The sequence below is a fragment of the Elephas maximus genome, chromosome 19, assembly GCF_024166365.1.
Source record: "Elephas maximus indicus isolate mEleMax1 chromosome 19, mEleMax1 primary haplotype, whole genome shotgun sequence".
Lineage (NCBI taxonomy): Eukaryota > Metazoa > Chordata > Mammalia > Proboscidea > Elephantidae > Elephas > Elephas maximus.
In genome coordinates this window covers 35,430,587-35,458,030 of record NC_064837.1, presented here as the reverse complement: position 1 = coordinate 35,458,030, position 27,444 = coordinate 35,430,587, and the positions used below count along the sequence as shown (strand labels likewise).

The 27,444-nt window shown below is 44.5% G+C and overlaps 1 protein-coding gene across 3 annotated transcripts in view; it reads right to left on the bottom strand.

The window, feature by feature from the left end:
• Positions 1-27,444, bottom strand: part of TEX14 (testis expressed 14, intercellular bridge forming factor) — an 88,230-nt gene that overhangs the window by 16,051 nt on the left and 44,735 nt on the right. Inside the window, exons 9-22 of one of the 3 annotated variants that reach the window (XM_049858946.1) lie at positions 26,651-26,774; positions 25,871-26,049; positions 22,508-22,659; positions 19,845-20,035; positions 19,275-19,425; positions 17,118-18,040; positions 13,424-13,530; positions 11,003-11,128; positions 10,712-10,797; positions 9,251-9,520; positions 8,330-8,430; positions 5,183-5,302; positions 3,073-3,139; positions 877-961 (exon numbers count right to left, since the gene is read on the bottom strand). In XM_049858946.1, coding sequence (XP_049714903.1) covers positions 877-961; positions 3,073-3,139; positions 5,183-5,302; positions 8,330-8,430; positions 9,251-9,520; positions 10,712-10,797; positions 11,003-11,128; positions 13,424-13,530; positions 17,118-18,040; positions 19,275-19,425; positions 19,845-20,035; positions 22,508-22,659; positions 25,871-26,049; positions 26,651-26,774 — 2,682 coding nt within the window. The remainder of the gene's footprint in view (positions 1-876; positions 962-3,072; positions 3,140-5,182; positions 5,303-8,329; positions 8,431-9,250; positions 9,521-10,711; positions 10,798-11,002; positions 11,129-13,423; positions 13,531-17,117; positions 18,041-19,274; positions 19,426-19,844; positions 20,036-22,507; positions 22,660-25,870; positions 26,050-26,650; positions 26,775-27,444) is intronic. The other 2 variants (XM_049858944.1, XM_049858945.1) reach the window with 2 other exon arrangements.

Below are 27,444 nucleotides of genomic sequence, written 5' to 3'. Positions count from 1 at the left end.
GAGCATGGGCTCTGGTCTTGACTGCCACTAAGCAGCCGCAGTTTGCAGGCAAGTCTGGGCCTTGCCCTGGGCAATGTAACAAGACATTGACAACGACACAGTCAGGGTAGAGAACACTTTCACCACCCCAAGGGTCCCTCCGGTTGCCCCTTTACAGTTACACCCACTTGCCTCCCACCCCACTCCCTCCTTAACCCTTGGCAACCACTATTCTGGTTTTCATTTCTCCAATCTTGCCATTTGAAGAATGCTATATAAATGAAATCATACAATAAATAACTTTTGAGGATTACGTTTATCAGTCAGCATAATTCTCAGGAAATTTATCCAGGTTGTTGTGTGTATCAGTAGCTCGTTCCTTTTCACTGCTGAGTAGCATTTCATGGTATGGACTTATCATAGTGTGTTTAACCATTCCTCTGCTGAAAGACATCTGGACCATTTCCAGTGTTGGGCTATTATGAATAAAGATGCTATCAACATTCATGTACATGTTTTTGTGTGAACATAAAATCTTAATTTCTTTGGGATAAATGCCCAGGAATTATATTATTACTTTTAATCTCTGTGTCAACATTCTTAGTAAGGATTCTTATCCCTATTTTAAAGACGAGGAAAAAGAATAGAAGGATTGAGAAACTTGACCGAGGACACATGGATAGGAAAGCAGTCAGGATGTGAATACAGATAGACTTGTCTTCCACTGCCCCTCGCAATTCTGCTGGACAAGTCCTAACAAAGCTAAGCTGTCCAAAGCTACTTTTCATCATATGGTGGACAATACACTTGAAGACAAGCAATATATAGATATGGGGTATTATCACCATTTAGCATTGATTTTATGAGTCTGAAACTATAAATAATAACAGCCCATACCTTCGTATAGGTTGGAACTGAGATTTGGACAAAGTCTCATCATTCCTCCCAAGGATTCTTCCCGTCATTTGGGGCCTTTCCTCGCCTGAAAGAATAAAGTGAATGTCATTTTTATACTGAATTTTTGCCAACCCAGATTATTATTTTAATTCCCTAGAATTTCCATCGGTCCCAGAATGAGAAATGATCTGGATAAAGTGCTTCCCCAGTTGGGTTTGGACTGAGTGCTATAGAAGAGGATTTTGCCCTGAAAGTTTATTTTCTTTGCTCAGAAGGGAGAACTATATTCTGACACTCAGAATACAATCAAGCTATTTACTGGCCTTTCAGTTGTAACAGAGCAGTTATTTCCAGAGACAAATGTTGTTTGTCTTTTCAGGAAGGCAAACTGACCCGTTTCCTGTCAGCATTCACCAGGGGGCGTCAAAACCAAGAACTGTTTGTCAACTAAAGATTCCAAATAGAAAAGACCGTCAGCTGGGCATTCCCATAGCGCTAACTGTGCCTCCTGGACACCAAACACCACATAGAATCAGGGCAGAAGCAGGGTTTGAGCTCTAAGGAGCTAATTCAACTGTCTTCTATTCTCCTTGGCATCAACGGTCTGAAGTTCCCCCTCTCCATCTCCATAAGATGCTTTGCAGACCTTCCCTCAGAGAGGGTTAGTATCCACTTTCCTTCCCACCGTTGTGCGGCCTGGTTTATAGAGAAGAGGACAGATGGAGCAGCCTGCCCAGTGTCCATGTCCACTGCCCATTAACTCTTCCCCACATTCCTTAGGTCCAGGCGGTCTAATGGGCACTAAGAGAGCCCAATGGACAGTGCTGCCTTCAACCAGTACCAAGAGCCCTGAACCCCACCAGTGGAGAGGCCTTGGGGCTCCCCTTCCTTTGACCCTCTTTAAAAACACAAAACACCTAGAAAGCATAAATAAGCACAATTTAGCATTGGAGGGGAACTTAGAGATTTTAGAATCTGGCTGCTTCCTTCAGTTTAGATGAGGGGAGGGGAGGGCCCTAGGGTGAACTGACTTGCCCAAGGTCATGCAGAAAAGCTCAATGGCAGAGCAGGGCCTGGTACCCGGCATGCTTCCCAGTGCCCTGCCATGTCCCCTAGTGTGGAGGGAGATATAGCTGAGCCCTAGGTGGAAAGGATGGCAGAGAAGGGCTGAAAGAAGATAACAGAATGGAAACTAGAGGCTTTTCCATATCTGTATGGAAATGGCCCTGGTTTTCTGATCTGCCTGTCCTACAACTTCTCCATCCCACCCAACCCTCCTCCATACAGTAGCAAAGAGGCCCGTATAGGCCAGGCCACAAAGAAAGTGATCATGGGCAGAGGCTCGCAGAAGAGGTGGGTGGCTGAAGCCCCAGGTCTGCAGACTTTTAATACGTATCATCCTAAGAATCTAACTGTTCACCTGAAAGCTTACAGCTTCCTAAATGTTCCTCACTCCAGTGGGGGCCTGCACCAGGTGAGAGGTAGAAGCCAAACTGTGCAAATAGGAGGACCTGTCCTGCCTGGTCCAGAGCGGTGAGACATGCCTGTGGACAGTGGTGTGGCAGTGGTGGGTAAAACTCAGGGCTTTAGTAATAGAGCCCACAGCACACTCATACCTTGTCTTGTGCCACACCCCTGGTGACTGACCCAGGGTTAACTTGTCATGAAACTGAAAGCAGCTGCTAACGTATACAGAGCCCACAGCCTCCAAGGGGCGGTCACAGCCACACCTGCAGCACTGTTGGCTGCTGTCACCTCTTTGTTAAGATGTTAAGCAAGCAAAGGAAAATGACGGTCAAACTCCACCTTTAGGGTGGGCAGAGACATGGGAACCCAGTTCTAGTTTCTGTTCTGTCGATAACAAGCTGTGTGATGTAATTAAGCAAATCCCTCAGGTCAGTTCAACAAAAATAAATGAGCAAAGAGCCTGAAATCTAGTGGGAAACAAGAGATGAAAAAAAAGTCACTACTATAATTTATGCTATACAATGCAAGGGAAGGTATACATAATGTGACAGATGTCATAAGGCTGGTGAGGAGGAAGGGACTCACTCTGAGAGGAAATCACTGAGCCTTGATTTTCTCATCTGTAAAGTGAGAGGTTATCTCTAGGGACCCTCCAGTTCCAAACACCCATGATCCGAAAAAAGTGAAGGCAAGTGATTCTCAAAGGAATCTGCCCTAATGGCTTATTACCAGAGCCTGGAGGTTGGGCAAGTGCACCTTGTATTCCTTCTGAGGCCTCTTCTATGGGACTTGAGGTCTATAAAAGAATAAGAGAGAGTAAAAAAAAGGGTGGTTCACTGGATACAGACATATCATTAAGAGGTAGAGAGAGTTTCTTGGTGTTCTTAAACCTTGAAAATCTACACAAGGTACCTGTATCTTTTATTTAAAAAAAAAAAAAATCTTCTTCAAAAACATTAAGTATTTATTTGTACTATATTCTCCCCATCCCAAAAAACAAGGCCTCTGCCTCCCATTTTGAGCACTTTTCCCCTCTTTAAATCATTATTCCTTCCTCACCCCAAACTTCCATCAAAAATATTTTGGTTCTGTTTTGATCAAAGATTCTATAGAAGAATCCTGGTCAAAAGGGGTAAAATGTAGAAGAGAATTTTAAATTCTCATGGAATCCAGACTTTATGGATCCACTGAGGCTGGATGAACCCCCAAAACCACTGCCCTGAGATAATCTTTAAACCTTAAACCAAAAATATTCCCTGAAGTCTTCTTTAAACCAAACCACCATTTAGCTTAACTAGTAAAGAATGTCTGCCTTGAACACTATTTTCTGTTAAGAACTATCTATGTGGGATCAAACTGACAACAGTTACCCGAGAGAGTAGTCAGCAAACTTAGAGGGTAGTGAGTTTACGTTAATAGGGGAGGGACAGTTTGGAAAAGGAAGCTGAGAATGGTTGGACAACTTGAAGGATGTACTCAGCGTCTAGGAATTGTACATGTAGAAATTGCTGAACTGATGTATGTTCTGCTGTGTATATTCTCAACAACAACAAGAAAGTTTTGGTTCTTGCGAGCTTTATCAAAATAGCCAAAGAAGGTTGAAAAGGTGGCCCAGTCCGCAGAACCAGTCTATGGGGTGAAAAGTCAGGACAGTGGGTCCATTCACAGAAAGGCAGTGACTGGAAGGAGGCATGAAGGGGCCTTTGGGAACTGGGAATGTTGTTTTAAGGAACCCTGGTGGTACACTGGTTAAAACGCTTGGTTGCTAACTGAAAGGTTGGCAGCTTACACCCACCAGCCACTCTGAGGGGGAAAGATGTGGCAGTCGACTTCCACAGAGATTACTGCCTTGGAAACCCTATGGGGCAGTCCTACTCTGTCCTTTAGGGTCACTATGATTAGAAATGGCTCAACAGCAATGGGAATGTTGCTTCTTCATCTGGATTACATGGTTACAAGGGTATGTTCAGTTTCTGGAAGTTCATTGAACTGTATACTTAAGATCTATTCACTTTTCACTACATTACACTTTAAAAAAGAAGATTTTCTTAATGTCCTGGCTTGCTCGCTGTAAAATAACGTTTAAAGGGTTGTTAATAACAGAAAACTGCTCTGACTGTTTTCAGAAGCACAGGCAAGTGGAAATTATACTTTTGGATGCATCACTGGCTTCTTCTTATTAGCCAAGTGCTTCGACTGACATGCACGGTCCCTCTTTTCCTCCACATCTTCGTGCTGGTAAAAGACCCTCAAGGAAGTTGTGGGGCAGAGGAGGGAATTATGTAAGTAAATAAGAGAATCTAATGAGTTCCATTTTGCAAATAAAAACACTCTGTCCAAGCAGGTTCCTGCAAAAGCTAGGAGTGATTCCTGAGAAAGGTTGGTGTATTGGACAGCTTCAGATCTGGAGCTGAGTCCCTGGTTCTATTTCCAGTAGCTTGCCCACCACTATGGCTTGGCAACCCTGGCTTAATTCCCTGCATCGCCAGTTCTTCACCCAGAAGAATGTTCTTCACCCAGAGGCCTACTAGCAGGCCTTCTCTACCCCAAAAGAAGGATATGTGAGTTAGGCAACAGGAATAAAAGTGCTCTGAAAAAAAGTACAAAGTGCTGTACACACGCAGGACCACGACTGTGGGAGAAACTGCACACCATCGTTCCTTCTTAAAGATCTTTTTCTCAGACGGTTCTTCGAGACACAGGTGCAACCGTGGATAAGTGAACATTACATACTCTTTTTATGTACAAGCCATTTTTCTCAATCAAAATGATTCAGAAAGGAAGAAGATAATGCAGAAAGCAGAAAATTATACTTTACCCTGAACTGTGACGATTTTACCTCTAGAGCTAAGTTTTCTTGAGCAGCCGAGGAGTAAAAATACTCATAGTCTGGAGTTAAAAATTCATCTGTTATGTCCTCAGAAGATTCTAGTGAACACGTTGACTGCACAGACTGATCCTGTTAATAACGCAGGAAATCACTCTTAAGCATTGTGAACAAACCCTTTTATAGCTGGAGGCAGTGCGAATAACCAGGTTATCTACAACTGCCTGGAAGTCAATGTGGCCTGGCACTCTCCCTGGCTGGCTCTCCCTGCCTGTCTGCCCATCGGCCTCTGCCTGCCTTCCTGGAGCCCCGTGGGGGGCGGGTAGGCATCCTGAGTCTCAGTGTAGGAAAGAGTAGAGGGTTCCGCGACTTTTTACCCTGAGAGTCCAAGTAAGGAGAGAGGCCAGAGTGACGTAAACACTAGGAAATAAACACATACGGTGAATGGTGGCACAGCATGGTGAGTGTAATTAATGTCACTGAATTGTCCACTTAAAAATGGTTCAAATGGCAAAATTTTTGTTATATATACTTTACACAATAAAAAAAAGATAAATAAAAGCCCTACACAATTCCAGCTGGGGACTGGATTTAAACGGCCTGATCTCTCAGGGGTGTAGACGTCGTCCATACTTTGGCATCATGCTCCAGATCAGAAGCCTGAGACTAGAACTTGCCAGTCTCAAGTATTACCATTGAGAGGCAAGTAAAGGAGCATGATTTTAAAATAGCAATGCAATCTCAATAATCAAAATAAAATTAAAAACCAATAGCTTTTTCTTCAGTATCTCTGCTCCACCCCTTCCTTTTCTGGCCTGATCAGCACACGGCCAGACATCTGGCTTCTCTCCCCACCTTCGATTATCCCTTTGCAAAGGTTTTGTGGCTCTCTTCCTTGGACACTGCCTTTGCCACACACTTCCCAGCCTGCGCACTTCAAAGTCACTTCCCTCTAACCCTCACAATAAACTGAACTTTCTCAGTCAAGCCTGGCCTCCTCCTTACTGTCCCCATTTTCCTAACTAGACCTGCTTCTCCAGCCAGTATGCTTAACGTTCTCCCAGCCCTCATGCAACAGAAAGAATAAATTGTCCTTGTGAAGGATTTGTGTGCTGTCATTAAATACACAATATGTTCTTTGAAAGACCTCTAATTATACCACAATTGTATTTTTTTTATTGTTTCATTCTCAATCGCTGTTTTTATTCATTATATGACTGTGGCTTCATGTCAATGACGATAAAAAATTTTGGTTCCTTAATCTGGCTGGACTGTGGCCCAAATGCATGCTTCAAGGGCGTGTTAAACCCCTAAAGCAAGGCTGCAGCCTCAGCGCAAATGCTAGGAAATGACTGTAACTCACGAATCCTGCTGACGGGCAGCTGTCAGGCATGAACACATTCCTTCACCACCGAGTCTGAGAGCTTCGCCTGAATTTGGGTCTAAAAGCACATTTCAGATGGGGGACTCTCATCACAGTCCTGGCTTTGCTTTTCCTATCCATCCAATCCAACCTTAGGCACCTGCTGGGTTCTAACCTCTGGTATCTAATCTCACACTGGGCTTTAAGATCTGGTCTTGTCTACCTTACTAGATCGTAAGGTCAAGGACTAGAGCTGAATCTGACCCTTGTCTGTGTTCTCCAAGCTCCAAGATACACATTGACTTAACTGACTGAAAAGGTATCCTGCTATATGTATACCCATGTTTATCGCAGCACTGTTTATAATAGCAAAAAGATGGAAGCAACCAAGGTGTCCATCAGTGGATAAGTAGATAAATAAATTATGGTATATTCACACAATGGAATACTACGCATCGATAAAGAACAGTGAGGAATCTGTGAAACATTTCATAACATGGAGGAACCTGGAAGGCATTATGCTGAGTGAAATTCGTCAGTTACAAAAGGACAAATATTGTATAAGACCACTATTATAAGATCTTGAGAAATAGTTTAAACTGAGAAGAACACATTCTTTTGTGGTTACGAGAGGGGAGAGGGAGGGAGGGTAGGAGAGGGCTATTCACTGATTAGATAGTAGATAAGAACTACTTTAGGTGAAGGGAAGGACAACACTCAATACAGGGGAGGTCAGCACAACTGGACTAAACCAAAAGCAAAGAAGTTTCCTGAATAAACTGAATGCTCCAAAGGTCAGCAAAGCAGGGGCAGGGGTTTGGGGACTATGGCTTCAGGGGACATCTAAGTCAGTTGGCAAAATAAAATCTACCAAGAAAACATTCTGTATCCCACTTTGAAGTGTGGCGTCTGGGGTCTTAAGCGCTAGCAAGCAGCCATCTAAGATGGATCACTGAGTCTCAATCCACCTGGATCAAAGGAGAATGAAGAACACCAAGATCACAAGGTGATTATGAGCCTAAGAGACAGAAAGCGCTACATGAACTAGAGACTACATCATCCTGAGACCAGAAGAACTAGATGGTGCCTGGCCACAACTGATGACTGCCCTGACAAGAAACACAACAGAGAACCCCTGAGGGAGCAGGAGAACAGTGGGATAAAAAAAAAAAAAATGGATGCAGACCCCAAATTCTCATGAAAAGATCAGACTTAATGGTCTGAGACTAGAAGGACCCTGGCGGTCATGGTCCCCAAACGTTCTGTTGGCCGAGGACAGGAACCATTCCCGAAGCCAACTCGTCAGACACAGATTGGACTGGACAATGGGTTGGAGAGAGATGCTGATGAGGAGTGAGCTACTTGCATCAGGTGGACACTTGAGACTATGCTGGCATCTCCTGTCTAGAGGGGAGATGGGAGGGCAGAGAGGGTTAGAAACTGTGAAAATGGTCACGAAAGGAGAGACTGGAAGGAGGGAGCGGGCTGCCTCATTAGGGGGAGAGTAAATGGGAGTATTTAAAAAAAAAATGGGGGTATGTAGTAAGGTGTATATAAGTTTATATGTGAGAGACTGACTTGGTTTGTAAACTTTCACTTAAAGCACAATAAAAATTATTAAAAAAAAAAAAAGGTATCATGCAAGAAGGAAAGACTGCTTCGTTCAAGTCAGCACATGCTCCAACCAAAAAGAACAACTATAGATATCATTTCAGCATGGTATTGCATAACAACAACTCAATTCTACTTTATTAGGTCCTTGGGTTCAACTTGGCTCTCCAGGCCATGTTACTTACACTGTAAGATTTCTCAGTGCCCACGGGTGCGTCAGAACTTGCTTGAAAGGCTTCACTATGTTCTGGCTGGTCATTCTTTCTGAGGGACAGATGCCTGGCACCTAACAATTATAATACAACCAGGGCCAGAGTCACTTAGTGATAGTCATTGGAAGGGGTGGAGGGTGGCGTAAGGGGTGTGTTCGTATTCTGCTAAGGGTGGCCATGTCCCACACATCGCTTTGGTCCAGAGAGTGGGGACTGTTAGTCTGGTTGGCCCCAAAATACAGCCCTGAGTCATCCACCCCTTTGCCCACCCATTTAAGAGTGATGTTGGACAAGGAAAAGATTCTAAATACCATAAATACCCAAGACAACAGATTTTCTGCCTAAGATAAATTATCGCTTTAGATGTGTCCTTCTTTGGCCCTGACTGCAGGCAAATGACCAGGTAGAAATACACAGCACTGTGTTTTAACCTGCAAATCTACAGTGATGATGACACGTGTCATCTGACTGCTGTATGCTGCTCTGGCATGGATGCTCTGGGAGCCAGCGCATGTATTTCCAACTTAAAATGCAATATAAAGGAGTGGGTGTTAGGGAGTGGTATCCACGGTTGCCCTAGGTAAGAAAAGTTCAATTCCTTGCCAGGTTAGACCTAGGGCCAGGGTCTGCGTATGGAGATTATTTTACTTCCTTTGGACAAAGGGGTCTGTTCCAGTAATAGAAAGACTCAGGAATCTCTGGGTTTCTTTACCTGTGGGAAGGGCAGTGGGTGCTGGGGGGAGGACATGCTGCTTTCCCCTGTAATTCAAGGCCCCCGGACAGGTGGGAAAGGGCAGATGACCAAGCAAAGGAAATATGCCAGAGGTTTACTTGTTTTTGAGAGCTGATAACTGCATACAGCTCACCTATCCCAATTCCCCCAACTGAACTTACTGGTGAAGCTCCAAGACCCAGGCTGCCCACTGGGCTGGTCACTCTGGTCTGTTTTGTCACACTTGCCGTTCCCTCCTGGCTTGTCATTTTTCCTAGGATACTCTATTGCTTGTTGCCAGTCCACGTTCTCAGGGTTCCTAGTGGGGGGCTGCAGCAGGGGATCAGGCTTGTTTTCAGCCTTGCTCTCTAAAGCCACGCTCTTCTGAGGATGCCAAGGAGATACCATGAGCTGCCCAGCAGCTGCTCTCTCTGCCATCTCTTTCACCTCCGCTGGGTACAAGAGAAAACAGCGTTTAAAACATCATCATGTACATTAGGGGGAAAAGTTTTCAGTTCTTAAGGAGCCATGTAATACTATTACAGTTCGTATCATCACAATAATTGCCTTTTTATAGCTGTATCATCCTTGCTTGCCCTGTCTGGCATGAAGGGGAGAACTGATGACAGAGCCAGGGAAGAGCAAAATTTTAGTCCGTTCCCCCAAACCACAGCCCTTGTTGCTGAATTTCAGGCTGGAAGGCAGCAGAAAGCTTGTAGATGGACCCTCCTGGTGTGGAGATTTTACAAGAAAAGTGACATCTGAAGTCTCCAGCCTATAGTGACTGGTAGAAAGGATTCTGAGCTTGTCTATCCTTTCTAGGCTCAGGCTCTGCTGAACTCATATTTCTGGGGTATGCATTTATACGTGTATTTTCATTCCAAATGTTCTACATTTCTGCTAATGTCACTTAGCACGAGTATTTATAAAATAGACACTGCATCCCTTTTTACCTTATGGGATAAAACTGATACAGAAGGGTAATGCCCACAGAGTATGTTAAAGTGACACAGCATGCTACATACCGTGTATTGCTTTGTTACACTTGCTGCATGATACACATAAACCAAAAAGCAAGCCTGTTGCTGTCAAGTCGATTCCGACTCATAGAGACCCTACAGGACAGAGTAGAACTGCCCCATAGGATTTCCAAGGAGCGGCTGGTAGATTTGAACAGCCGATCTTTTGGTTAGCAGCCAAGCTCTTAACCACTGTGCCACCAGGGCTCCAACATACATGTGTATAATATAAATACCCACTGCTGTCGAGTCGATTCCGACTCATAGCGACCCTATAAGACAGAGTAGAACCGCCCCATAGAGTTTCCAAGGAGCGCCTGGCAGATCTGAACTGCCAACCTCTTGGTTAACAGCTGTAGCACTTAACCACTACACCGCCAGGGTTTCCATAATATAAATATTTCCCCTAAAGTCTAGAAATGGAAAGAGCATTTCCCTTCTGCGGCCTGGAGTCAGAAGGGCCTTGCTTTTAAAATGGAATGATCTATCCGAAGAAAATAATGTGGGAGAATGTTGCTACCGTTATAAACTGTACGAATAGCTATGTACTTAGAGACAGCAACCAGGTTAGAAGTATACCTTAAATTTAATTTTGCCTAACAAAACCCATGTCTTTATACTTACTTTTCCATTTTAAGTGTACCTCTTCATCTTCACGGTTTCTTGATTTTGGATGACAGATTTCAGAAGACACAGATCCCATCCTCATCCTAAATTGCATAGGTTTTTTGGATCAAGGGTGGGGATCCGGTGGACAAAAACACATCAGTTAGCTCCAGTTTCTGATAGTGCCACGCCCACCAGCCCACCCAGAGGCTCTGCCTCCTACTCCAAGCCATTCCCGGATTGCACTTACTCATATCCACCACAAGAGGGCGCCAGTCTTCCTGACATTCAGACCACAAGACTCCTTACCTGGTAGACTCCTGGCAAGGGCTGGGTAGCCCGGGATGTCCCTGCAGGGGGCTTGACACCGCAAAGAGTGCACTGTTTAGCTGTGTGACTTTGCCCTGGGAACTGGACTGTCTAGGCCTTCCATGACTAAGAAATGAAAGGAATTGGCTGGAAGATCTCTAAGGTTTATTCAGTTTCCAAGGCCAGGCTTCATGATTCTAAAAACACTCTTAGGAAATCTTCAGAGGTAGAAGAAACCCACCATTGGACAGGCTTCACCAAACAGAATCCTGGTCCCTGGGCTGTTACAGAGCCCCCGAATGCCACAGAAATCTCTGGTAGCAGGCCCACCTACGTATCAGAGTTAGCACAATAACACTTGTAAAGATAGTCTTAAGGCACCGGTGATCCCACAGAACATTCGGAGATCTTCAGCTTAGCTGCACCGAGTTCTGGGCCCTGGCCTCTTAATAGCTAGCCGTTTGGCTTTGGCATGCTTTCAACCTCTCTGGATTTTGCTTTCCTCATCTGCAAAATAAATGAGTCTCTTTTCCTCTAAATATCCCATCATTTTTTATATTTCGTTGTTGCCACTGGGTACCACTGAGTCAATCTTCAATTCATAGTAACCCAATGTGACAGAGTAGAACTGCTCCACAGAGTTTTCCGGGCTGTAATCTTTACGGAAGCAGGTGACCAGGTTTTCTCCTGCAGAGTCAACAGGTGAGTTCAAACTGCCAACCTCTGGGTTAGCAGCTAAGTGCTTAACCATTGTACCATCTGAGTTCCTACATATATTTTACCACCGACTAAACTAACTCTTCAAAAATGTATGATCTGCAGCATATATATGAATTCCCTGTACTCCCCAGCCAAGCTGGAAACAGAGAATATTGAATCAGAAAGCTCAGATCTGAGGGGCTTCTTTTTTAAAGAGCAATTTGGCAACATCAATCAAGGAGTCTTTAAAATGTACACACCCTTTGGCCTAGCAATTCTACTTCTGGGAATCTATCCTAAGGACATAATCGAAAATGCAGAAAAAGCTTTATTTACAGTTACTGCAGGCAGCCTTGTTCCTAACAGGAAAAAAGAATGAAACAAGCTAGTATTCAATAATGGGGGAAATCCAACAATTTCAAAATAAATTTACAGGGTATTATTAATAACATGTGATAATGCTCATGTTCTACTAAAAAGTGACAAATCAAGATATAAAATTGCCTACTGTATATTGGAGCCCTGGTGGTGCAGTGGTTAAGAGGTCTGCTGCTAACCAAAAGATACGCAGTTCGAATCCACCAGGTGCTCCTTGGAAACTCTATGGGGCAGTTCTACTCTGTCCTATAGGGTCACTATGAGTTGGAATCGACTTGACAGCAATGGACGTTGGTATATGTATATAATTAAATTTTCATTTTTTTAAATGTATACAAAAAGACTAGAAGGATAGGTGGCAAAATGCCAAACTTTTCTTTGGCCTGTTTTTTGCTCTCTTGGGGTGGGAGGGTAGAGGTGGGCAGGGGAAGCCAAAACTACAACTTTTGATGTGTCATTTCATGGCTACAGTGTCATTCCATCTGCTTCTATGAATGGCCTGAGTGCCAAACCCTCTGATGCCAGTGAGATGGTCCTTCTGAACTGACTCCCTTCATAGAAGTAAAATACACCCATTAAAATGACTGGGCATTTTCCTTGATTCTACTTTAATATACATACTTCCCAACACGAAAGGCACAGCAAACTTGTCATTAGTCTCCGCCATCATGGGTAGAAAACAAAAAGTTATCTTTTCTTCAGGAGCACTGACTTCAAAACTATGGCTGAATGCTGCCATTTATCAACTGCTCGAAGAAACACTAAAATTGATATACTTAGTCTACCTTGAAAAACAACTTTTTAATAATTCCCTCTATGCAAAATAAAATCTCTTTTACCCAAGTTCTGAAAAACCAAGTGTACATACACATTCTTCTTCCAGTGATTTGTGCTGAAGCCATTCTGTTTTTTCTCTGGATAGAAGGCAGAGAGCACATGGAAACTGAGATTGCTCAGCTCCCTCTCCAGTCAGTGATGCCTACTTTCAGCAACCCTGGTTTCCAAAGAGCCTAGTTTCTGGGGCACAGCCAAATCGGATACCTGGCATTTCTTTTTATAAGGAAAACAATCTGGGAAGTTTGGGAAAGGCAAGCTGTTTTGCTTTTGACAACTGATATGTTCTGACTGACCTTGCAGCCACTTTATCTCTGACGTCTCCCACAAGCTGTCATCACTTCATTCCTTTCTGTTCACTTAACTGAGAGCACCTGCCAAGGCCCGTTTCTGCATTACTCTTCTTCATCCCTCACAGCCCTATGATCTCTAGAAGATTACGAAGTGGCTTCAGGGCCCCAGGAGCCCAATGGCATGGTGACACAAAGAGCAATAAAACATGTAACCCACCTATCCGTATCTGGGTTCCTGCTTCCATCCAAGCTGTCCTTGGCTCCTTGAGTGGGCTGAGGTTTTTCACCTCTGTTCTGTTTTCCTGAGCCACAAAGAGTTGGCAGCTTTAAAAGCAGTAAACATATGTCAGCGCTTTGATGAGGAAATTCCTCTTCTCTTCACTCTATTTTCAAAGGCATTCTTGCAAAAAATGTGCAGAAATAACCACACTTCCCAAAATGATTTCCCTTGGCATGTATCATACCTAGTAACCCATCTCTCACCCAGAGTTCTTTACCCAAGAATGGTGTTATCCAGGACGCAGTCCAGAGAGAAAGTAAGTGAAAAATGACTTTGTACAGACAAAATATCAAAACTCCATCAACTTTCCTGAGTATCTTTCCCCTCTATGATTCTTAAGGCAGCAGAGCTTTACGGCAGCAGTCTTGAACCTTGGGTTCTAGTCTAAGCTGTACCAGGCTAACCCAGAAGAGCCTTGTGTGTCTGTGTCCTCATCCATAAAGGGGCAACAATAAAATCTGCTCAAATCTACCAGTGGGGATGCTATGAAAATAAAATACAATAAAATGAAGGCTATAATACTTTAGAAACAGTACAGATTAGAAATATTAAAGCCTATGCTCTTCATCCAAAAGAGAGACTCTCAGGTCAGCTTATTCCAGTTTTAACAAATTATAACAAACTTTGTTGTTGTCGTTACGTCCTTTTGAGTCGATTCTGACTCATAGCAATCCTATAGTTAACTACATTTCCTAGTCTGCAACAAATGAAGGCAATAAAGGTGGGGCTTAGGGATGCAGCAAGATGTCTAGAAGTGAGAGAAGGCACAAAAACGATCACAAGAGTGGTGTCTGGGGTCTTAAATGCTGGCAAGCGACCATCTAAGATGCATCAATTGGTCTCAACCCACCTGGAGCAAGGAAGAATGAAGAACATCAAAGACACAAGTTAACTATGAGCCTAAGAGACAGAAAGGACCACATAAACCAGAGACTACATCAGCCTGAGACCAGAAGAACTAGATGGTGCCCGGCCACAACAATGACTGCCCTGACAGGCAAAACAACAGAGAACCCCTGAGGGAGCAGGACAGCAATGGGATGCAGACCCCAAATTCTTGTAAAAAGACCAGACTTAAGAGTCAGACTGGGACTAGAAGGACCCCGGAGGTCATGGTCCCAGACCTCCTGTAGGCGCAAGGCAGGAACCATTCCCAAAGCCAACTCTTCAGATAGGGATTGGACTGGAATATGGGACGGAAAATGTTACTGGTGAAGAATGGGCTTCTTGGATCAAGTAGACACATGAGACTATGTTGGCATCTCCTGTCTGGAGGGGAGATGAGAGAGCAGAGGGGGGCAGAAGCTACCCGAATGGACACGAGGACAGAGAGTGGAGGGAGGGAGCATGCTGTCTCATTAGGGGGAGAGCAATTAGGAGTGTATAGCAAGGTGTGTATGAATTTTTTGTATGAGAGACTGACTTGATTTGTAAACTTCCACTTAAGGCACAATAAAAATTAATTAAAAAAAAAAAAAAAGATTGCAAGTTCCCCAAAATATGAGCTCTGGAGGGCTTTGTCTGGGAGCAAACACTCCTCAGCAGGGGCTGAAGACAGCACTGAATCAGAGCACCACAACAGATACTCACCAAGGAAAGGTGAGAACAGATTTAGAGTATATTCAACATAGCTATTTGGAATAAAGGGAAGTTGACAATATGTTTTCATTCAATATGATCAACATTTTAAGAATTGAGAAACTAGAAGAATGAATTTCAATTGTCTGAAAATTCACGTAAGCAGAAATACCATTTTCCCTGATGATGCCAGAAAAGAGGGTGAAGTTTTTAAAGAAAAGGTAAATATGGTATAGTTGTTCTGTACATGGTCATATGTACCAGTAAATGGTCTCCAGTAATGGCTGCCACCAGTTCCTACACTCACCGTCCACACTTGTGCTCCTTCCACCAAGAGATGGAGTCTATTTCATCTCCCCTTGAATCTGGGCTGGCCTTGTGCCTTTCTTTGACCAACAGAAAGCAGTAGAAGTGACACTAACCCAGGGCCAGGACTAGCTTTAAAGAGGCTCGGCAACTCCTGCTTTTGCTTGGGAAGCCAGCTGCGCTGTTGTAGCGAAGTGTGGGAAAGACTACTTATTGAAGGACGAGAAGCCCAGTGTGGAGAACCCACAAGGAGGAGTACTACACTGTCACGTAAATGAAGCCTTCTGGGACCTTCTAGCCAAGCCAGTGACCCCAGTCAATGCCACATGGAACAGAAGAACCCCCTAGGTGAGCCCTGTCAAATTCCCAACCCACAAAATCCAATGTTGTTATTTAAAGCCACTAAGTTTTATGCTTGTTTGTTATGCTGCAATAGATCACCACCAAAGCATAATATACAAGAAAATGTATAATTTATATTAGTTTATAAATAATGTTTTCTAGAAAATTCTAATTTTCAGTGGAGACAGAATATTAGGGTCTAAATAAATTCTCTGTGCCTTCTCTTGTTATAAAAAAAAATGCCAATGGTTTTCTAAATTCCCAAATGAGGCCTGAAGCCTCACTGGGATTCAGCATGAAGCAGTGACAGAACCTAGCCTAGGAGTCAGGAGACCTGCCCTAACCAGCTGTGGGGCTTCGCAGTGGCACAGCAAGTGGTGGGGCTGGTGAGAGCCGTCTGCCCTGTGCGGGCAATAAAGAGTGGTGTTGTAGATAGAGAATTTTGAAACAATAATAAAACCCAGTAAAAGTTGGTCTGCCTTTTATCCTCACGGCCTGGCAATTCTAAACAATGTCGGTGATAAAATCATTCTTCCAATGGGCAGCTCTCCTACTCCACCTCCATCTTAGTAAAAAGCCACTAGACCTCAGGAAGCTGAAGGCACTGAGCTTGAGCTTCGCACTCTGGGAAATGACAAGGTTGATCGATCTAAATTTCTGTGACTCTAAGAACAGCCAGCTCTCTATATGTGAACTTGTTCAAGTCCACTCATTCCTTCAGTGACCATTAACAGAGAACCTACTATGTGCCAGGCACTGTGCTAAGTGCTGGGACACTGAATGAGTAAGACCTGGGCCTTTCCCTTAAGGAACCACAGATGAGCCACAATGCAATGTCCTTAAACCTCAAGCTGAACCTCCCAGGCCAACTCCTTTGGCGTTTTCTCACCTCCTCTGAGGTGTCTTCTTTGACACCAGCTCCCTCTGGTTCCCCAGTGCTTCAAGTATTCACGGGCAGAACTTATGACTCACTCATCATCATATCCAGGGATCTAATACAGTTTCTGGCTCTATAAATGTTGTTGAATGAATGAATGACTAAATGAATGAAAAGGCAATTTAGGATGGAAATTAATGCCTACCCAAGATAGCTTACATAGTAAGTAGAACCATGTGAAATTGCCATATTCTTGACCGTTTTGACCTATAAAAACAGCAATTTCATATTGTTCAACCTGATCCATTTACAGAGAAGAATACGAGCTGTGTGTTGGGCTTGGAATGAGACATGGAGAGTATTTACCTTGAAATTCCATCCTAGAGGCCTCATTTCCCAGAGCCAAGAAGACTCTGCCAGGAGTTGGTTGCCTTTATATGTCAGCCCCAGCACACAGGTTAGGAAAAATGTTAAACCCACCACGGCATCCTGCTTAGGCTGCCCCTGCCTCCCACTTCTTAGATTTACCTGATGGCTCTTCTCTGACTGATCGCCAGGGCTTTTTTCAGAGACCTGGGTAAACGGGGCGAAAGGTTTCCAGCCGTAGTTACTTCTTTTCCTGGATCTTTTGCCAAAATGTCCCTCTTGGAAGTCTTGTACTATCCTTGGAGACCTTGCGAGGGTCTGGGAATTGCCACTGGTGCCCAGCTGCTGGTCCCCTGACAGTGGCATGACAGGAGGGACGTAGCCCAAAGCTGGGGGACCTAGGGCTGAAGGTGTACCATAGACATTTGCAAACTCTCTTGAAGTCGCCCAGAAAGACCTGTGCTCCTCCTGCTCCCTCTGGATCATCTCAAGCTTATTGATTTTCTGCTGGGTATTCCTCAGCAAATCTGCATTCTGGTGCATTAATGTCTGTGCAATCTTTAGATTCAGCACACACTTACTGATGTACTCCTCGGTCATGGACCTGTTCACATTGCCCTTGGCTTCTCTGGTAGGCTCACCTATGCTGGGTGAACGAAGCGAACCATTTTCCCAGTCCCAGTCCTCAAAGGAGAGCTCTGTCTCAGCTTCCAAGGAGCTACCATCCTCATCGCAAAGACTGCATGCCTCTCTCTCCATCTTGGCCAACTCTTCCTCCATGGACTGCAGTTCATCTACCTCGGTTGGTCTATCCTCTTCAAGAGAAGACACAGATCTTGGGGGCTCCTCTTCTTTGTCATCTCCCACATCCAAGCAGCCTGAGTAAATTTCATTGATTTCAAAGCTGCAGAGGCTCGCCTGACCTTCACTAGGGCTCCTGGCCTCTTCCGCCACAGATGACACAGGAAAAGCAGCACCTTGGTCCTGAGTCTCCCTGGCCACCAGACTTGGATCTGGGGCCTGAACACCTAGGGCTGCTTTCTCGGTGGGGGAAGAGTAACCCCTTGGTGAATGAAGCTGACTGCCTGTTGAAAGAATCAACAGGGGTTTCTTTAGAAGAGTAGCAACATACAACTGGTTAAAGTGGCCTCATTTAGCAACTAAGCGGCCTTGACTTGTTGCTTGAGTTGCACGAGAATCCAGAATGGAGCTTTTTATTTTCCCCCTCCCTTCCCAGGTACGGTAGGCTCCCAGATAACACCTCCATGGGCGAGAAGGTTATTTCTTACCTAGGCAAAAGTTCCTTTTGAAAAAAGTTTTTAGGGGGTAAAATCCTGGGAGAAATGTGCTAAGCTTCATCTACAGTGTGCTCAAAATATGCATAACTGTCAGGACATACAAGCTACAGGCCCCTGAACCTAATAACTACATCCATAGCTTTCTTTACACACACAAGAGTTTGACTGTTTATGCCAGTTAAACTTATGCTCTTGGTGAGCATCTGCTAAATGTGCCAAGACATTGCCCAGGAAGTATCATGTGAGGAATAATACACCAAGAAATAATGCCAGGACTGACTACCCATCCGCCCTGGTTGACAAGTGTATGGATTACACAGAATGGGATGATGGAGCAAAGTAACGAGAGCTTGGGGGCCCCACTTTAGGCCTCCAGCCCTGTCGAAAATAGAGTCAGAAGTAAATGGTCAGAAGGCCTAGGTACCAGCTATCAACAAGCTCTCCAATCCTGGGGCAGGCCACAACCTCTCTGAATCTTGGTTTTCATATCTGTAATATGAGCACTGTTTTTTTTTTTTTTTTAATATGAGCGCATTAACGTGGATGATTTCAAGGTCCCTTCCAGCTCTAAATTTTAAGGTTTCCAAATGCCTTACTACTTTCTAAAAAGTAGTAAGGCTATAGAGAAAAGACTGGAAGGAAATACCAAAATGTTAATGAATTATTCTAAGAGGCAGAATTAAAGAGTTAAGGATTTTTCTTCAGCGTACTGTTCCAAATTTTCTACTGTAAGCAAATCTTGTTTTACATTTTTAAAAGCATCATTTTTAAGATAAATTCCTAAAAGTAATGACACCAGGAATAAACCGGTTGTTACTGCTCGACTCTGGACCCAAGCAGTGTATGAGCCCAGAATGTTTAACTTATTGATTTCCAGGATCTTGACTTTTTCCTAAGGCATCTATCTTCTCCTGGCATAAGTTACATTTACAGTTTGGAAAATCTCATTAGTTGCACCTCGCATGACTCTTAGGACAAATTCCTGTCAAAGGGATGCTTAACTTATGGGCTAAGGCCATACCGGTCTCCTTCAGCTCTTTTATTTCCAAGTTGAGGGGCTCTTTTGGGTGCTCTGAAGTCAATCCTAGATAGATGTTGACATCAGGATGGGGTTCATATCTCTGTACTCTGGGGCTCTCGGTTGGCTGAGTTCTCTGGGATCCGATAAAATCCTATAAGACAGAAACATTGTCAAGCATGTATTTGCAGTCATCTGATATCCTGATGTTTTTAGAAAGACCCAGGTATCAGATAAACTCCTTATTCCTGTAAGGCAGACGAGACAGACTGGTTGTAATTCTCATCAGACAATTCATCGTTACTACAAATATTTTTCAAATACTAATGACAGGTGCCATTCATTTGACATTCACTACGTGCCTACAGCGTGCCCCTACAATGCACTTAGCCTCCCAGCTTCCCCTCCTCAACTCCCTGCCACCCTCACCAAGTTAAGCAATTAGGTTTTTCTCAGCAACACAGAAAGGGTGATGTTCCAAAACTTCTTACAGCTGTGGTCCTTGGTTTCTTGCTCCTGACTCCCCTGAGATGGGTAAACAGAAATAAACACACAAACAACTTGAGGGCTTACCTTTAAGTCATTCTTCAGAATATACTGGATATCTTGAAGGTTCATAGTTCGGTCTTTCTGCTTGACCTGGATGCCTGACTTAACAATATCATAGTAAGGTTTTGGAAGCCTGACATCAGCTTCTAAGTAATTTCCCAAGACTACAGCTTCTTTAATAACTGAGCCATTTAAGCCATTCCAGGGTATGCTGTCTGTAAGAAAAAAGTCACAGGAAGGACTAACATTAAGAAATCGAATGATCCTAGCAATATACCCTAAAGAAATAAGAGCTGTCATAGGAATAGACATATGCACACCCATGTCCACTGCAACGTAATTCACAATAGCAGAAGATGGGAACAACCTAAGTGCCCATCAACAGATGAATGGATACACAAATTATAGCACATACACACAATGGAATACTATGCAACGATAACAAACAATGATGAATCCGTAAAATATCTCACAACATGGATGAATCTGGAGGGCATTATGTTGAGTAAAATAAGTCAATCACAAAAGGACAAATACTGTATGAGACCGTAATTACAAAAACCCAAGAAGAGGTTTACATACAGAAAATCTTTGATAGCTATGAGGAAACAGAGGGGTGGGAAAGGAAAATCACTAAAATCACGATAGTAGGTAAGTGGTAACTTTAGTGAAGGGAAAGACAGTACACATTATAGGGGAAGTCAGTACAAAGTGACCAAGGCAAAGCCATAGAAACTTCATAGACACATCCAAACACCCTGATGGGCCAAGTTACTAGGCTAAGGGCTGGGGACCATGGTCTCGGGGAACATCTAGGTCAACTGGCCTGAACTGGTAGTTCATAAAGAATATGTTCTATACCCAACTTTTTTGAGTAGCATTTGGGGTCTTAAAAGCTTGTGAGTAGCCATCTACTGGTCCCATCCTGTCCAGAGCAAAGGAGAATGAAGAAAACCAAAGACACAAGGGAAATGTTAGTCCAAAAGACTAATGGACCAAAAGTACCATAGCCTCCACTAGCCTGAGCCCAGAACAACTAGATGGTGCCTGGCTACCACCATTGACTGCTCTGACAGGAATCACAATAGAGGATCCCGGATAGAATGGGAGAAAAATGTAGAACAAAATTCAAATTCACAAAAAAAGACCAGACTTACTGGTCTGACAGAGACTGGAGGAACCCTGGGACTATGGTCCCCAGACACCCTTTTAACTCAGAACTGAAGTCACTGCCAAAGTTCACCCTTCAGCCAAAGATTACACAGGTCTATAAAACAAACAATAACCCACACGAGGGACGTGAGTCTTAATCATGTAAATGAGACCAAACGGGCAACACCTGCCCAAAAGCAAAGACGAGCAGGCAGGAAGGGACAGGAAAACTGGACAAATGGAAATGGAGAACCCAGGGTGGAGGAGGGGAGAGGGGTGACACATCTCTGGATTGCAACCAATATCACAAAGCAATTTGTGTATAAATTGTTGGACGAGAAACTAATTTGCTCTGTACACTTTCACCTCAAATACAAAAAATAAAAAGTCCAATGGAGCTGGGTAATCTTAGCCAAACCACTCCTTTAAACATTAGTTTCTCCCAGTAGAGAAACTATCTGGGGAGCTCAGTTACACCTGAGAAGCCACTTTACTTATTTACTAGGGAGATCCTGCCCCAGAAATAAGAAATGTCAGCATGATATACACAAGGAATCCCCACTGGCCGACCTGGAGGCCAGAAGGGAATCTGGTGTCTGCCTTGAGGATTGTGCTCCTTTAAAGATCTATGTACATGGGGTCAAATGGACAACGGCAACTCCAAAGGTTAGACAGGAAGCTTAGGGGGTAGTGAGTTTATGTTAATGGCGTAGAAAGACTCAGAAAAGGAGGGTGAGAGTGGTTACATAACTTGAAGAATTTAATGTCACTGAATTGTTCATGTAGAAATTATTAAATTGGTGTATGTTCTGGTGTGTATATTTTCAACAACAGCAAAAAATAAGTAACATAAATCATTTAAAAAAAGAAGAAGGGAATCTGGTGATTAGGCTGGGTAGCCCGAGGCATCCACCTGATGGAAGGCATGGTTCTGCCTCTGGGATTGTAAAGACTGCCAAGGAAGGCTGACTCTCCCTCAACCCCACTCTCCATCCCACCCCACCCCTCACCCCTCCATCCCACCCCCGCCCCCACGAGTGTACTTCTACTGTTTTTCGTGTGCGTGTACACCCACACACTTCCAGCGCTGACATCTCTGTCTTCAGATATGTGACTGCTTTCCTCATGAGTCCTTAGGTTTGGGAGGGCTCCCATTTCTTCAAGTGACAGTACTCATGCATATACTGGACCTGGGTGTGTTTCATCTCACAGCTTACTTCTCAGAGGTCAGTCTTAATCCCCCCGATTACAAATTCTTAAGGGGCACCTCAGTGTTAAAACTTTGCTTTGGCTTAGATGCATTATCGCTGACAAGCCGACAGGTGGGTTTTGCTGGGTCTTAAAGTACAGGTTAAAAGAGAAAGATTTCTGCGAGACCACTTTATGTCTTCCACATAAGCACAAAGAAGTCTCCCCCCAAAAATTCTCTTTTTCCTATGTCCTGCATTTTCATAAAACTAAGTAGCTTCTGGAGAAAAAAAAATCCAACGTAAGAAGAGGGACTTTGGTGAACCATTGATGCACTCTTGATGTACCTGTTAAAATCTCTTGCACGATCATAGAAAAGCTGTAGATGTCTGACTTCAGGGAGGCAGCCTTCTGTAAAATCACCTCTGGGGCAGCCCAGTTGTACAGCTGGGTCGGGAGGGGTACTCGAGTCAGGTCCTTGTGTGCACCTCCATCCTGGCTACAGAAGAAAACACACAAGGCAGGGCTCACGTCTTGAAAGATCATTGTGATCACTACACAGTGGGAAATATTTACCTCTGAAGACTGGCTGGCAACCTTCTTGAGCTTATGGAAACCTAGCATGACTCTGAGCTAACCCACACTGCCTGTGGAATGTTCCAACACCTGCAATCCCTGACCATTCCTGCCTGACCAGGCCCTGCCAACCCTCCCATCTTATCTAGCCATTTGCCCCTGCTCACCCACTCCACTCAAATCCCATGAGGCTTCTTTCAGTTTCCCCAACATGCCCAGCACATTACCACCTCCAGCCTTTGTACTGGTGACTTCCTCTGCCTGGCATGCTCTGACCACAGATCCTGGAACGAGTGACTCCTTCTTATGACTGAGGTATTAGCTCAAAAGACACCTCCTCAGAGAAGCCTTCCTCGACCACCTAATCTGAAGTAGATTTGTTTTACTGGCTTCACAGCACTTTTTATCTGAACTTTTTGTTCATTTATTTATTATTATCCACCTTCCTCCTCCCCCCGCCCCTACTACTCCATAGACAGTCAGCTCCATGTGAACAGGCACTTTATGCATTTTTTATACCACTGCATCCGTGAGCTTGCAACAGGGCCTCAATACTTACTATGAAGTAAATGAATATAACACTCTTCCAAGACATCTAAGACACAACTATTGGTCTTTACTTGTCCAGAGCAAAACAAATAAGGAAACCAAAGACTCAAAGAAGAAACTAGTCTATAGGATAAACAGTCTACAAGCTGTGGCCTTATCTATCCTGAGACCAGAAGGACTAGATGGTGCCCAGCTACCACTACTGACCACTCTAATCAGGGCCACAACAGATAGACCCTAATAGAATAGGAGCAAAATGTGGAACAGAACCTCAAATTTCTTTAAAAAAAAAAACACTACTGGACTGGTAGAGACTAAAGCTCCCTGAGACTATTGCCCTAAGACAGTCTTCAAACCTGGAACCAAAACTAACCCCTGAGGTTCACCTTGTAGCTAAACAACAAATTGGCTCAAAAAATAATTAATATCACCTGTAAGTGCTGTGTGCCTTTAAAAGAATCACCTATATGAGATCAAACTGTCAACAATTACTTTAAAACAAAGGTAAGAATGTAAGGGGACAGGGAAACTAGATTAATGGAAATGTAATAACCAAAACAGAAATAATGAGAATGTTCATGCATTGTGAAGAATGTAACCAGTGTCAGTGAACAACCTGTACAGAAACTGTTGACGAGGATCTGAAACTGCTGTGTAAACTTTCATTAAAAATACAATAAAATACTGTTTAAAAAGAAAAAGAACTCTCCCAAGACCCCACTCAAGCCCTAAATACTTTATCAAAGTCATCTGGGGCCCCCAATTCCTCCTGATGGCTTCTTTTCTGAACTGCTAACCTCTTGAGAACAGGCCCCCTCAGCCCAGCACTCAAAGGGTCACTAATCTGCTTGAACAACTCAACTTCCCAACCAGACTCACTGACAGCTAAGTCAGAGCATCCTAAATGTCTTCTGGGCCAACGAGAGTCCTCAGGGTTAGCACTGCACTGACTTCCACCCACAGCTGTCAGGAGCACCACTTGAGATCAGGATGTGGAAACACTATGTGAGCCATGACAGCGCTGTGCTAAGTGAGGAATTGGTATGAACACTATGGTAGGCACTCAGGAAAGACCTGATGAATGGCTGGTGAGAATTGAGAATTACATTTTTAAAAAGCAAGTGACAATAAGTTCTTTGCTATTTAGCTTAAAAGTAGATTTTTGAGGACGGCATAGTGATAAAAGCTGGTACTGACGTTTTAGCTGTATTGCTGAAGGGCAAGGCACTTATAACCGGAATTTATATCCTTTCCCTTTCACTTCTTCTCACCTGCCTTTTTCACAATCCCTCCTTCCTCCTCTGTTAAAGCTAGCTGGGGGCCGAGAGGTCCTTCCTGTCTGGCTGTCACTCTAGGGCTCATACTTTTCTAGGCTTCAGTTTTGACATCATTAAAATTACATTGGCTGCAGCTATGTGACACCATCACCAAGGTCAATTTCAATTCTAAAGATTCCTTTACGGGTTGAAGAGAAGGAGAAACTGCTGCATCTCTTTTACACAAAGAGATGGAACACTACCCTTGACACTGACATTGAACAAACTGACCTGCCCAACTACAAAAAATAACCAAAACCAAACCCATTACCATCGAGTCCATTCCAACTCACAGTGACCCTATATGAGAGAGCGAAACTGCCCCATAGGGTTTCCAAGGAGCAGCTGGTGGATTCAAACTGCCAACCTTTTGGTTAGCAGCTTAATGCGTAACCACTACACCACCAGGGCTCCAAGTGTTACCAAAAATAAACGTGGAATTCCAAGTGATTTTGGATTCTAGGATCATCAGCTTGTGTTATCAGCTTTCCATGAAGGGCACTGTTATGACTGCAGCTGCTTGTTGACTGACATTTCCACCTGAAGCTCCATTCTGAAGTCAACAGGCCAGATGAGAGCTCACACCTTCCCACCACACTCAGCCCCACTGGACCTCCCGCTGGCACTCACAGACCCCCTCACTTGACCAGTCTGTTGACCCGAGATGCATAGTGCATCTTATACCTTCCCCTTCCGTTCCAGTTCCCTGGTCACCACCAGGCCCTACCATGTGGCCTCCTAGCTGGTCCTTCTGCCCTCAACCTCCAATCCACCTTGCTCCTGTAGCAAGCGGGACCATTCACCACCTGGTTCTAACTCCAGCTCTGCCTCTAACTGGCCAGCTGCATGACTTCAGAACCTCTCTTCACATCTGAGCTTTAGTTTCCTCATCTATAAAAGAACAGGGTTGGACTGGGCCATCTCCAAAGTTCCACCTTACTCCAGGATTCATATTTCTATTAAAGAACGAAAGCAGAAGAAACTGTTATACCTCCATTTTAACAACAGATGGTGCTCCATCTCTGACAGACAGTGTGGAGTTTGTCCCAGTCTTCCTGAAAAGCCTTTGGTGTCTTGTTACAAACAGCAAAAAAGTCCAAACCCTTTAACTTCCTGCTCCTGAAGGTAGATAAGTGCAGCAGGGATCCATCCTCCACTGCCCAGAGCCTAAGGCAGGAAATCAGGGATCAGCCCCCCTCCCCCTACTCTCAGTAGGACCTTGACTTCCAAGGAGACCCTCTTGGAAGTCAGGCTAGAGGTTCTGCCCACCTTTCCATCATGAACTCCAGGTTGGTGAGCCTCGCTTCCCCGGTGGAGACGATATGGACAGCATAGGAGCTGAGGGAGCAGTGGACAAAACCACGGGAATGCAGGTATCTCAGGGCGTCAGAGATCTGCAGCAGCAGGTGTACAATCACCTCCATGTGCAGCATGGGAAACTGGGAGCGCTGTGAGCAGACAAACGGACAGAGGGACCAGGCCCCTGACACTGGAGAACACTTTGTAATTTCCAAAGTCATTGCATTTGATCCGAACAGTTACCTAGTAACCCCATTTTACAAATGGGGAGCCTAAAGCTCAGTGGGATTAAGTGGTGGACCTAAGGGCCACTGCACCCAGGGTCCCGGGCTCCTTCCACTGGGCTAAGCTGCCTCAAACCTTGAAAAATGAGGACAGAGTTCTCAAAGCCTGGCATGTGCACCCAGGGTCAGCCTGGGACAAGCTGGTGGGGAAAGCGGGTCTGAGCCTCCCCCACCCACCCACCAATAAACCTACTGGCCAGTGGCTGTTCAATTATAGTTAGTTAGAAACAGCTCTGTGCTTTCTGGGTCTGTTGAGCTCTTAAATGTCCAACAAAGAAGCAGAACTGACAATAATAAAATCATGCTAGTTCTGACTGTATACCTGTCAGCCTTAAACAGTACATTATAAACGCCTGTACAAGTAAAGAAGTGAGAGATTTACCTTCCGAGCACACACAAATGGGAACTTTGCAGATGGGGCAGGGGGGAAACGGGGAGGGCAGCAATCCTGATGGCAGCCACTTACCCTTTCGTGGAGGACACTGAACAATGTGCCGATGGTGATGCGCTCATACACGAGGCGGGTCGTCTCCAGGTCCTGGGACAGGCACACGGCCATCAGCTGCAGGAGGTGGGGGTGCCGCAGCTTGCTGCAACAGAAAAGCAGCTTCAGATGGATGGGGGAAGCAGGACAGGATGAAAAGATGGGTGTTGTCCTGTCTTCTAGGCCCTTTGAACAGATGCTAAACAAATCCCTCTTGCCCATGCTGTTTTTCAAAGAAAACAGCGCGGGGGATGAGGAGTGGGAGGCGGGAGGGTCACTGTTGTGGAATCAGTGGCCTCTTGCTGAACAGACCCTGAGGGCTTAGAGTCACCAAGGACCACAACGACAATGTAACTAAGAGCTCATGAGCAAGATACTCTGTATACTAGTACGCATCATGTCAGATCCTAACAACCACTCGCAAGGAATTTATCATATTCCTTTTAGAGAGGAGGAAGCCAAGGTCAGAGAAAACAGCAGGACCTTGCCCAAAGGCCCCCACCCTATTCAGTCTCCTGTCAAAGCCCACACTGTTTTTTATGCATCCATCCAGCTTCCCTGGGTCCCGTTTAGGCTGATTTCCCCAAAAGGAACAATTCGACCTAAAAGGAACCTGGCCCATTCCAAGGCCTCTGAGGCACTGGTGTAAAACCACGAATTAAGATCCTGGCCCAGCAAGAGCTGAAGCACCCAACCCTGGAGCCACAGGAAACCTAAGGTACTAAGGCCCATGGGCGTGTCCATTATAGGAGGAGACAGCAGGATTCACACGTACA